Source organism: Leptinotarsa decemlineata, unplaced genomic scaffold, assembly GCF_025532065.1.
Source record: "Leptinotarsa decemlineata unplaced genomic scaffold, Ldec_3_MD MMD2_tig00026307_RagTag_RagTag, whole genome shotgun sequence".
Taxonomy (NCBI): Eukaryota; Metazoa; Arthropoda; class Insecta; order Coleoptera; family Chrysomelidae; genus Leptinotarsa; species Leptinotarsa decemlineata.
This window is the reverse complement of record NW_027412681.1, coordinates 17,493,645-17,506,123: the sequence shown is the minus strand read 5'-3', so window position 1 is coordinate 17,506,123 and position 12,479 is coordinate 17,493,645. Positions and strand designations below refer to the sequence as shown.

General features: G+C 37.6%; 2 protein-coding genes across 4 annotated transcripts in view; one reads left to right on the top strand and one right to left on the bottom strand.

Moving 5' to 3' along the window:
- loh (thrombospondin type 1 domain containing lonely heart) overlaps positions 1 to 12,479 on the bottom strand; it is a 701,195-nt gene that overhangs the window by 511,965 nt on the left and 176,751 nt on the right. The window lies entirely within an intron of this gene.
- LOC111508677 (gustatory and odorant receptor 22) overlaps positions 1 to 12,479 on the top strand; it is a 134,452-nt gene that overhangs the window by 95,626 nt on the left and 26,347 nt on the right. For both annotated transcript variants that reach the window (XM_074181272.1, XM_023164257.2), the window contains exons 2-3: positions 2,293 to 2,568; positions 8,620 to 8,857. In XM_074181272.1, the coding sequence (XP_074037373.1) occupies positions 2,324 to 2,568; positions 8,620 to 8,857 (483 nt within the window). In that variant the 5' untranslated portion in view covers positions 2,293 to 2,323. The remainder of the gene's footprint in view (positions 1 to 2,292; positions 2,569 to 8,619; positions 8,858 to 12,479) is intronic.

The window sequence follows — 12,479 nt, the reverse complement described above, 5'->3', positions numbered from 1 at the left end:
CAGGTTTATTGTTGCTTAATATAATTGTTATTTTCAACTATTCTCTTTTAATTATTCTTTTTTACTTGTTTCAGGGATTTCAAATCATTTTACATAATAGACAATGGAAGTCCGAACTAGTGAAATTCATCACGAAACATTGTCAATCACCCTCAAACAAACATCAATGACTCTAGGTCGATGATGTTCACTATCTTGCACCGACGAGTGGCTAATGAGCCCGAAATCGGTCTGCAAATGTGCCCGTTCCAAAATTGAAGGTCGACTCTTTCAGTTGTATTGCCAATTGCATATGCAAGAAATTTTCTGTGAAGATTCCTGCACTGACGCCTGTCGGATATAATCCAACGCCCTTCGTGGTTTTAACCAGGGGAGTAGTTGTTTTCTGATAGGCGTCAGTCCATTCAACCTACTGTGTAGGTATATCCGAGACTGGCTTGAACGTTTAAAGTTCATTTCTTCAGATTTCTTTACTGCCAGTCTTCAAGCATAGCCCACTACCTAATGAGAAAAAAAATAACCCCTATGTTAACGTACGGAGTCATTGCATGGGGTCCGAAAGTTCTACTAGCAACGGCAATCCAAAAATTAATTCGAATACAGCGACTGGCTTGAGAAGATCACCAACCGCGGCAATGAAATTAATTACGGGTCTGACCCCTCTGGACCTGTACGTTAAGCAGGTTGCGTTGATGTCCATCTAACGATTGCGCACGACTGGTGTAAACCTCGAAGTAGGAATGGGTCAATTGAGGCTGAGCCTATGGCGACGCTTACTGCGCAACCTCTGCTGCAGGCAACCAGTGATGTAATTGAACCCAGGTTCAATAAACCCTACAAAATACAAATAAAACAGAACACATGAGTGAGATGCTATGAATGTAATACGCATATATACAGACGGCTCAAAAACCAAAGAAGGTTCAGGATGTGGAGTGTACTCCATATCACTAAGCCTAAGGAGTAAGTGGGAAATGGGAAAAAATAACAGCGTGGTCCAAACAGGACTGGCTGGTATCTCAATCACTAGGAAAAGAATAACCAAGAAAGAAATTTCTGGCAAAAACATAAGAATCTGCACTGACAGCAGCCCTATTTTCCTTGAACAGACAACGTATTACCTCAGGGATAGTACTCGAGTGCCACCAAGATTAAGCCAAACCTCGGTAGATAGTAACATTATTCTGAAGTGTGTTCAAGGTAAGGTTCAAGAAGTAAAGGTGATCGCATTGCCGACTCTTTAGCCAAGGAAGCGGCTGGACTAAGAGTTTTAAGACCCAGTGGCACCTATGGCCTGATGACTTCGCCAATTGCGGAACTAGCCAAATGTTACACCCAGGCTCAATCTTTACAGAGATGGGATGGAGTCAAAGGCGGCAATCTTGCCAGGATCACCCTGGGCGACCCTGGGAAGCTGGCGACGAAGAACTATCTGGTGATGACCAGGAAACATCTACGCTCAACAGTAGGATTACTGACTGGCCACTGTCAATTAAGGAAACACCTCCAAAATATGGGGCTACTGGACACACCTTTATGCATGGTGTGTGAACAGGAAGATGAGACTGTCAGGAATGTCCTATGCGAGTGCCCGGAGTTATCGTCAATAAGAGAGTGTGTGTTCGGCGAGACCTAGGAGGACAACTCCTCGGGAGGATGTACAATGGGTCACATGTGGCCTAAGTGATGTGGGTCTACACTCGCCCTCCCTACTCTACAGATACAGATACGAGGCTATAATTGTAATAGTATTGAATGACGATCAGCAAAAAGTATGCCAGAATTTTTATTTTCTCATTAATGGTGATTTTTCATTAAAGTCATTTCAAGAATATATGAATTATTTCAAAGTAGAACTCATGTGAATGATATTTGATTTTATTCCCCAACGAATGTTTAAAATACAAACTGAGTGAAGAAAAGTATCTTCTGTATAATTCAGTGTTCATATAGAAATATTTGTTTTCAAAGAATTTTTTTCTTTCGTGTAATTCAATGGTTATATGAAAGTAGCTGTTTTAGGAGGACTTTCTTTCAGTTTGTGTCTGAAAGTTACTTCTTTGCATGATCTACACATCCATGTATAGAGTTACTTATTTTCAAATTGATTACTTCCTTCCTTTCTTTGGAAGATTACCTCATCTTTTTTTTTTGTGTCGAGATGGAGTAATAAAAAGCCAAAAACTTTCTTTACCAAAAATATGAATTATTGTTGGTGATTTCATATGAGTATAGTAATAGATGAAACAATTATCTCAATCAATATTTTCTGATTGAATATTTTCTTTACAGAGACCACAAATTTTGGGAAAAATTTTTGAAAATGCACGGATTTGATTCTTTCAATCGAAAAAATCCTCACCAGCTACGATGCATTCCCCATAATTTACTTCCTCAACAAAAAATTCTGGTCACTGGCACTCCTGCTTTCAAAACCGTCAATCAAATAGATCCAGAGGTACTTCACCAGTATGACAATTTTTACCATACCACGAAGAGCTTGCTGGTATTGTTTCAGATCATGGGTGTTATGCCCATTGAAAGGGAAGTTGGAAGAACAACATACAGGTGACGATAAAATTATTCAAAATACTTGTTGCTTACAATATGTTGTTAATGTGTTGAAAAATGAAACCAAGAAATTGTATTTCATACAACAAATCTTTGGACTTCCACTTCACAGCTCATATGTAACTATTATTTTATTTCTATCATTCTGGTATTGAAGACTTATTATCATTATGAGTCCGGAAACCCTTAATTCTAAAATTTTTTGACATTATCCTAAAGTCCCTATAATACAAGCCCAACTAGTATATCTAATAACAGCATAACCTCAAGTTCCAATAATTATATAACCTCATAAACCCAAAACCTGATTTCGTTAGTTCGTCAACTGAATGAAAGTGGAACAATCAGTTCTAGCATCACTTGCACATCACTTAGCCCTTACTATCGTTAAAGCTTAGTGATACGCAAAACCAGTTTGTCCAAGTTATTCGTGCTGCCAAAGACGACTGACGATTTCAGGTTAAAGATATGAGGTCATTAGAAATTGAAGTGAAGCGCTTATATTTTGTGGGGTTGAGAGAGAGAAATGAGTGTTTTATGTTAAGAGTAATTACGCTAATTGGGATTGAGATCTTTGGGTTTGTGTCAAAAATCTGACGCGTTGGTATTGCATGGCTTTTGGAGTCGCTTTTAAACAAAATTTACTGAACATGTTCTCATAAGTCCAATTCTTTTGTGGGGTTGTGTAGTTGTTTATACATTTGAGAGAATGGCTACTCATTTCGTTTCAATATATCATAACTTTGAATAGCCTTTTTCACCTCAGGAAAAAATCAAAGATCTGACCATTCAAATCAGTGTTCAAGATCATTATCTGAAGAAATCAAGTAAACTGTCTTTAATTCGGTTAGTATCTATATGATACTATATGATACGTTTTTCCCCGCGAGTTGACCTGTAATTGACTACACTGAATAATCAAACTTAACTTTATTTCACTTTAAAAACACAAATACTCCAACTGAAACTTCAACTATTATTTGAATGTCTATCGCCTTACTAGATCACTTCGCGTACCGCACTGTAACGTCCACTTACTGTCTCGATATCCTTGTGGCCAGTCTTTAAATATCGTAAAAGAATGTCGTGGGAATTTCGCCAAAGTTCTGTCGAAGTCGTTAGCATTATTCTCGCCGCGTCTCGAGTGGCGGAGATAATCGTACACTCGCGCGATCTTAGCCACGTCACGAATGATTTATGGCTACCAGCGGCAGCCGGCGTTATTTTCCTTCGGGTATGATTTACAAAAACACCTACGAAATTGTTTCAAAAATGATTATTGTTGAATTGTCAGACTTATTCGTATGTTAAATTGCACTATTCAACCAATAATAATATGAACGTTCGATCCCAACCTCGACCAGATATTTTCCCCGGAAAAATTTATCTTGTTGAAATTGGGATGATTCTGCAACGTTACATGACTAACAGACTGTGGATAGCCATGATGCTCCGTGAGTGGCTCGGGGAGTTATAACATTGCCTACCCAGAACACGATGCTAATGACGAAATGATATGAAAACGATCATCTGCCAAAACCGACTTCATTTTCGAAAGTAATTGAGATTTTACCTACATTTTGACTTATTTTCGCAAATAGTTATTCGAAAAAAATTTTTTTATGCAATTTCATGACTTTAATCAAATTTCATCAACAGTTCTCTGTGATGTATTCATTGAAAGTCATTTTGGTGAAGAAAAGATTTTGAGATACCACATTTTGAAAAGATAAGACTTTCATTAGATATTTACGAACAGGTATATAAAAAACACCTCAACAAGTCAGAGGTACTGAATCATTAAACATTTCATTACTTACATATTATAAAACAAAGTCCCACGCTGCATATGTATATCTGTTTAAATGCGATGAACTCAAAAACCACCGAACGAACTTCCATACGAAATCACCAATAGACGGAGTGATTCAACAGAAAAGTTTATGTGAATGATTGACTTATGTTTGGAGAGTCGAGGAACACGCGCCATAAGTTCGAAAGAACCACTACATATTGTTCTTTTTTATAGGACTGTAGAAAAGTCCGCGATGGCATATATCTCATCATTCGAAGATATACCCTTTTCAATGTTGAAATGAATAGTCATATATAATGTAGAAATTTGAAAGCTATTTAGACGGTTACGATATCAATTCTTATCAAATTGAATGCCTAGTTACCTGAAGCATGCATGAACATTGTAAATGTTAATTAAATTATACCACTGAAATCTATAGCTTAGAAGTCAGCGGAAAATTAAACCTTTGCCACGTAATGAAGATAATAGTAAAGAAAGATTGCATTCTTTATGATAAAAAGTATACAGAGCGTTCCAACGAAAAGTTAACCCCCGGACGTGTAATTATGAATTTCAAAGAACACGTCAATTTTTATTTCTGAGGGGTGTAATTTTGTTATAGATTCATACTGGAAACTTTACCCCCCTGCGGTCAGCAACTACCCCTCCTCATTTTATTTCAACGATATGAGGTTCGAGGGATACATCATTTGAAAGGTCTTTTTTATATGTAATTTTTTTCGAATTTGGTTCATTCGTTATTGATAAAATGAATATTGAACATTTTATTTAAGAAAAAAGAAAACATTTGCTGTCACTCATTTTATTGAGGAAATCAATATATATCAATGGCAACACAATCAACGGATAATGACATCCATCTATTTTTCAGGAGGACTTTCTTTCAGTTTGTGTCTGAAAGTTACTTCTTTGCATGATCTACACATCCATTTATAGAGTTACTTCCTTCCTTTCTTTGGAAGACTCCCCCATCCTTCTTCTTTTTTTTGTATCAAGATGAAGTAGTAGAAAGCTAAAAACTTTCTTTCCCAAAAATTAATCACTCCTAAAAAATATAACCCCTTCAATTCAGACATCCATCTAGTTCCACACAATAATACAGTTTACTTTCGATAGCGTTCCTTAGATTATTGAAGATGTCCGTCGTCAGAAATCGGCATTCACGAACAATTCTCTGTCGCAGGTCTTCTAGATTTGTAGAATTTATTCAATTAGTAGTGAACTTTTTGAAATGGACAACTCTGTTAGTTTTGTTGAATCTAGTTGTCGCAGAACAAAAAATAGATAGTTGGCCACCGTCACTTCTTCACGAATTATTGTTCACTGTGTTCCAATATTATTTATTCTAATGAAGAAAGAATAGAAACTGTTGCCAACCTATTATCGAAACAATGAATGTGCTAAAGCTGCTGCAAAAATTTATAATACGAATCATCCAGACCACAACGTAAGTCATCAATATGTGAAACAGTTAATGGATAAGTTTCAAACTTCAGGTTCTGTACACAACAGAAAACATGAAGTATCCCGTCCTGTCAGAAATGACGGAGTTGCAGTTGCAGTTTTGGGACATGCAGAAATGGATAGTGGAAAATCTATCAGACAAGTAGTTAGAGCTACTGGTGTATAAACTACTAGTGTTTTTCGGATTTTGAAAGCCTACAAATTCCAACCTTCCAGAATAAGGCTAGTTCAGGAATTAAAAGAAGATGATCCAGATAATCGACTTCAGTTTTTTGGGAAGTTCAGCAAGAATTTGACCATCAACCCAAACCTATTATACAATACATGTTTTTCAGACGGAAGTTCATTCATGTTGAATGTTGAAGTGAATAGACATAATTGTCGTTACTGGAGCGATGTGAATCCTCATTTGGTGATGGAGACACATTCACAAACTTCACAAGAATTGAATGTCTGGGTCGGCATTCTTAATCATATCGTTGGACCATTCTTCATTGAAGGTAATCTCAATGGAGATACATACTTTAATCTATTACATGACTGTGTAGATCCTGTGATTACACAAATTTAAGAAAATTATGACAATTCAGTAGAAAATGGAATAACATTCCAGCAGGTTGGTGCACCCCCACATTTTGATGTTTGGGTGAGACAATTTTTGGACGAACGTTTCCAATGCGTTGGATCGGCAGAAGGGATTCAATGAATTGGCCAGCTAGATTACCTGATCTCAAAACGATCGACTTCTTTTTGTGGGGACACTACTGAAGTCGAAAGCGTATTCTACTGAGCCTACAAATCTAGAGAACCTGCGACAGAGAATTGTTCGGGAATGCTGATTGCTGACTCCGGACATCTTGAATAATCTACAGAACGCTTTCGAGAGTAGACTGTATTATTGTATGGAACTAAATGGAGGTCATTTTGAATATTTTATCCGTTGATTTTGTTTCCACTGATATTATTTGTTGTTGATTTCCTCATTGAACTGAATGACAGCGGATTTTAAATAAAACGTTTAACATTTACTTTCTCAATAACGAATGAACCAATTTCGAAGAAAATTACAGAGGTAATAGAGGAACAAAATACCTTTCAAATGATTCACCACTCGACCCCCCATGCAATTTAAAAAATAGGGGGGGGTAGTTGCTCACCGTAGGGGGGTGAAATTTCGGGTATGATTTTCATATCAGTATTAGTCCCCCTAGAAATGAAAATTGACGTGTTTTTTGAAATTTTCGCTTAAACGCCCGTTTCTGACTTACATGGTGGGTCAAATTTTCGTTGGAACGCCCTGTATGGCAAATAATGATTCGAAAGTGTAATATTAGAAGAAAAAATCATCAATCAAAATTTGTTTCAGTGAGGGCTTCTCTGGAGTTTTAATTGATAATATCATCGAGTACCGATTGCGGTATGCATTCTTCCTCAAACCAATGAAATTTCAACGTAGTTTTCATATACTGTTGGTGCGACTCGACTTTGCATGAAGGCAGGGTAGAAGGGTCATAATTCTTTCATATTTTTTCAAAAGATTCATCTGTGCTGTGAGCTTTGTATGTTTCACAGAATTTTTTAAATCTTGCTGCATTTATATTTGAGGACCGGACATCAATAACGGGCTGAGTCTCTAAAATGAGATTTTGAGTTATTCAGTTTTTTTTCTCAAAAAAAAAATTGATAAAAACACTTGAACAAAATCGTGTGTTCATCACCTTAGCTAAGATTAATATCTCTATTGCAAAAAAATAATTCTTTTTCTATTATGAATGAAAAGTAACATTTTATTCGAAAAAACAAAAAACGTGTTACAATTTAACAAATATAGGTTTTTTCGTGATTTTCCAACCTCATCATCAATAGAAAAAAAGTTTATAATTTTTTCAAAACATTGTACAAGTACATTACAGAATGATAAAAAAATACAAAGGTAATAAATTTTAATTTATTAATTCTTCAAAAAAAGCTCTATTTTCTTTCTTCAAATAAGGCAGCTCCTGTTGCATATACTTCTTGTTTTCATAAATTATTTTTACAGGGTTGTGACGGGTAAAAGTAAGTCCTTGATTTCATTAATGGTAACCTCTTTCTTAAGAACCTTGCAGGTGCCCCATGCTTCAAGTTGTTGATTAAACATTCTTCTTGTCTTGACAACTTCGATTCCTGCTTTTTCAATTCAAATCCAACTGTATAAATTCAGGTCTGCTGAGTGCTTTAAAGACGCACGAAGCAATGTCATCACCACCTCGACCAGAAAAGGCAAAGATAAACTTGTTTGCATTTCATTAGTTCGGACTTCAATTGTCTAGTATGATATAAATTGATTTGAAATCCCTGAAAAAATCTGTAAAAAATTAAAAAATGAAAAGGTTAGCTGAAAAAAATAACAATTATATCAAGCAAAAAACTGAAATTACAATGACTCACAGGGGAGGGCAAGTTTCCGTTGGAACCCTGTATATTTGTGAACATATTTTTTTTGAGTGAATTTCATTAAACGTCATCATTATTAGTTAGGAGCTGATGCACGTTAAGACAAAAAATGTGAGTATATATGCTCTGCTTACCCAGGCGAAGCCAGGGTGGGTATAATACTTTTGTTTTGTACGCCACCGAAACAAAATTCTATTTACTTTACTGTCCAAAACTATGTAAGTTGGTAAAGTATGGGTATTCCAATTGTCCTCATTTCACATTATATATTATAATTCAGAGAAGTAATTCATATCAAAAGATATATCCAATATATATCCAATTTTCAGGTGGTTATCTCCAACAAATTTGTGGGCATATTTCATATTCACTATTGAAACAATACTAGTCAGTATTGTTTTCAAGGAGAGACTGAAGTTGGTTTTATTACCAGGAAAAAGATTCGATGAATACATTTACGCCATAATTTTTCTGAGCATTTTGATACCGCATTTCCTTCTACCGATTGGGGCCTGGACGAACGGATCCGAAGTTGCAAAGTTCAAAAATATGTGGACCAAATTCCAAGTAAGTTACATCCATCAGAATGAGATCACTTATTGTTCCAAATTATTATAGTAAATCATCATATACAAGTTATGCTGAATCATTTATATTTGAAGTGACAGATTCGGAAGGATAGATAACGATAAACTTCATATTTTTTTTGATATGGCTAAAGCGGCCTAAACATATGGGAACCTGGTTCGCCAAACTTGGTTCGCACGAACCATGTCCGTCATTTGTTCAACTGTGTGTGTGTGGTGTTTAATGAACCAAGATCGGGTTGGAAAACATTTGTTCGGTTCACCGGCAGGTGAACTATAAGAACTCCTCATACTATTTCATTCATGATAATTTTTCAAAATAAAATTTTTAATGAAACAGAGCAGAAAAACTAAATGATTCTTTACCTATGTAAATATTGCTTTCGAAAATATAAGAACAGTGCAAGCAAATTATGATGATGAAGTCGAATAAAATGAAACAAATATGTTGAAATGAGCGACAATAATTTTGATAGTGAAGTGAGGTGTATTCTGTTCACTGTTGATGACGATTGTCATATTGCTGTAACCTTCGTTGTCGTAGATTGAAACGGGTTACTTTGTTACTTAGGAACTAAATTATGGGCTGCCGGAACTCAGCGGAGAGGGATGGTGGGTAAATATAAGTCCACTTGGAGGATAAGTGTATTGTTTCTTCAAACACGCAAAGCTTGTGGTGATTACAGGCTTATGGCCCAGAAGTATACTTTTGGGTTCACAGATATAAAAGTAAGCAACTTATGATTAAACTTAAGGTGTGGTAAATACTTGGTTCCTTCTAGAATTAGCAATTTGTGCCGCAATGTTGATTCGAGGTCGTGCGGGAGGGTGTAATACATAACAGGAAAGACCTTACGTGCATGGGATATGGGAGAATAGTCTCCAGCAGCACGATCCTACCCCTGTACGCAGTCCACTCAGGCAATGATCTTTTCCATGCAGAATATTTGCTCCTCGGAAGACCGTAATCAGAGATATAAGGGGTGTAGTGGTCTAGCCTTGCGAGAGATACACCAGGATATAGTTCAAAATATCGACTTGAGGTGGTAATAAGAAGGCCTAAAATGAGATTAATGTTTAGAAGGATATACCCTTTAGGGTATTTTCGGGAAGTGGGTTCTTACCGTAGTTGTTGTGTGGCCTGAAGATTGGAATTTGACAAGAGAACGGTTACTTAATAAAAATCCCCAATACTGTGGGCGAGTTATTCCTTTAGATAACCCAAATATAGTTATTCCCGTATTGAATATTTTGGTTTCTTCAAATCCACAAAGTGATGAGCTCAAAATTCTTGCTCCAGAGAAGATAACCAAACTCAACTCTCATTACCAGAGAAAAAACCCTTTTCTTTTTCCTTTCCTTTTTTTCCCTATCAACGTTATTCAAGGTCGAATTATTCTGATTGTCTTTAGGCACAAAAAACTGAACTGAATTGTTTTGAATGTTATACAGGGTGGATGCTGTGCATAAATATATGATTTCAATACATTACTTTTCTGTTATCTTATAAATCCGCTCATGCATTTTGGGAACCGTAACAACCCCCCCCCTTTCTTCAAAAAAAAGTCTGGGCCAACCGAACCAATGTTCTACATAACAGGATTACTTTATATCTGAATATACATGCCTCAAACTTCCACCTCATCATCTGAATCGTTTACGTCCTCAGGTGGGTGAGCTTTCAAATCCTTGGCATGCCAAACTCCTCGATTTCTTCCGTCCGAATCTAGTAACTCATAAGACCAGGGTGATAAGATCCTTGAAATGATGAATGGACCTTTAAACCTTGGGGCGAACTTAGAGGTAAACCCCTGTGCCGCCTTAGATAATGCATAACTTCGCTTCCAAACCTTTTGATGCAGTTGAAATCGTTCATCACGACGCCTCAAATTATATCGATGACGACTATTATCATATGCTCGTTTTAGCTTAGCTGATATGTCTCTGAATAAATCATCCAAAACCTTGGAACGTATTGACGGATCGAATGCGTTTTGATCGAGGATAGGAGCCAACGGATGGATATTTGTTCCGCTCAGTTGTAGTTCCCTACCAAACATAATAAAATTTGGTGTATGTTGAGTCACCTCATGTCTAGACGTGCGAAGAGCCCAAGCAACCTGCTGAAGATAGCGGTCCCAACATCGATGATTCGAGGAGACGTATGACGTGAGAACAGTCTTGATAACTCTATGGGACCTTTCTACCGGATTGGCTTGAGCATGGTAGTTGGAGATGTGAACTGGCGAAACATCATACTTGTCAAATACCTTGGTCAGTTCCCGACTTCGGAACTGTGCGCCATTATCCATGATGACTCGTTGCGGAGCCCCAAATAAAATCACTACATTTTCCTCGAATATTGTCGAGATTCGGGAAGTGGTAGCCTTTCGCAGCGGGAACAACAAAATGAATTTGCTAAAGATGTCCAACACAGATAATATATAGCTGTAACCCGAAGCCGATCTGGGCAGAGGGCCTACAAGGTCCATGCTCAAGACTTGCCATGGTCTGCTGGTAGTTGGCGCAGCACTTAGCATCAAACCGTTTGGAGGTTTTTGTTCAGGCTTGGTGCTGAGGCAAGTGACGCAGCGTTTAATATACCGGGCAATATCATGTCGCATTTTTGGCCAATAATATTTGCCTCCTATGCGAGATGTAGTTTTATACACACCGAGGTGACCACAAATGGGAGGATTATGATGTTCTTGTATGAGTGCCGCTCTGTCTTCCCTTGGGACTACGACGAGCCAGTTATCGGAGTTTTCTCGTAATTCTGGGTAGACTCGATTCACGTGTTTGAAAAGGATGTTGTTCTCAAAACGCCACTGAGGAAATTTTTCTGGGTTGTTTGTCACCTGAGTACACATATTCTTGTACCAAGTGTCTTTTGAATTCTTAAGTATTCCATCAGACTCCATTGCGTCCACACAAGGTACCGACCTGGACAGAGCATCCGGAACTACGTGCTCCTTTCCCTTCCGGTGAATTATTTCGAAATCGTATTGTTGGAGTCTGACCGCCCACCTAGCGATTCTGCCGACGGGATCTTTGATTTGGTTCAGCCACTTAAGGCTGTAGTGATCGGTAACTACTGCAAATTTCGTACCTTCAATATATGGTCTGAATTTTTCGATGGCAAACAACACAGCTAAGCATTCCTTTTCCGTGGTGCTATACTTTCTTTCAGCCTTCGACAGTGAACGGCTAAGGTAACTGATCACCTTCTCGCCATCATCATCCTGCTGGGTGAGAACAGCTCCGAGTCCAAAATCTGAAGCGTCTGTCTGCACCGTGAAAGGTTTTGCGAAATCCGGGCAGGTTAAGATAGGTGCAGAAATCAGATGGTTCTTGAGAGATGCTAGGGCTTCCTCACAACTTAAGTCCCACACAAATTTCTGGCCCTTCCTCAATAAATTGCACAAAGGTGCTGTGAGTGACGAGAAATTTGGTACGAATCGTCGGTACCATGATGCAAGACCAATCAGTCTCCTCACGTCGCTCACGGACTTGGGTGCTGTGATTTGTAAAATAGCTTCTACCTTAGACGGATCAACCATGAGTCCCCCTGCTCCAACTACGTAGCCAAGATAACGTAATTC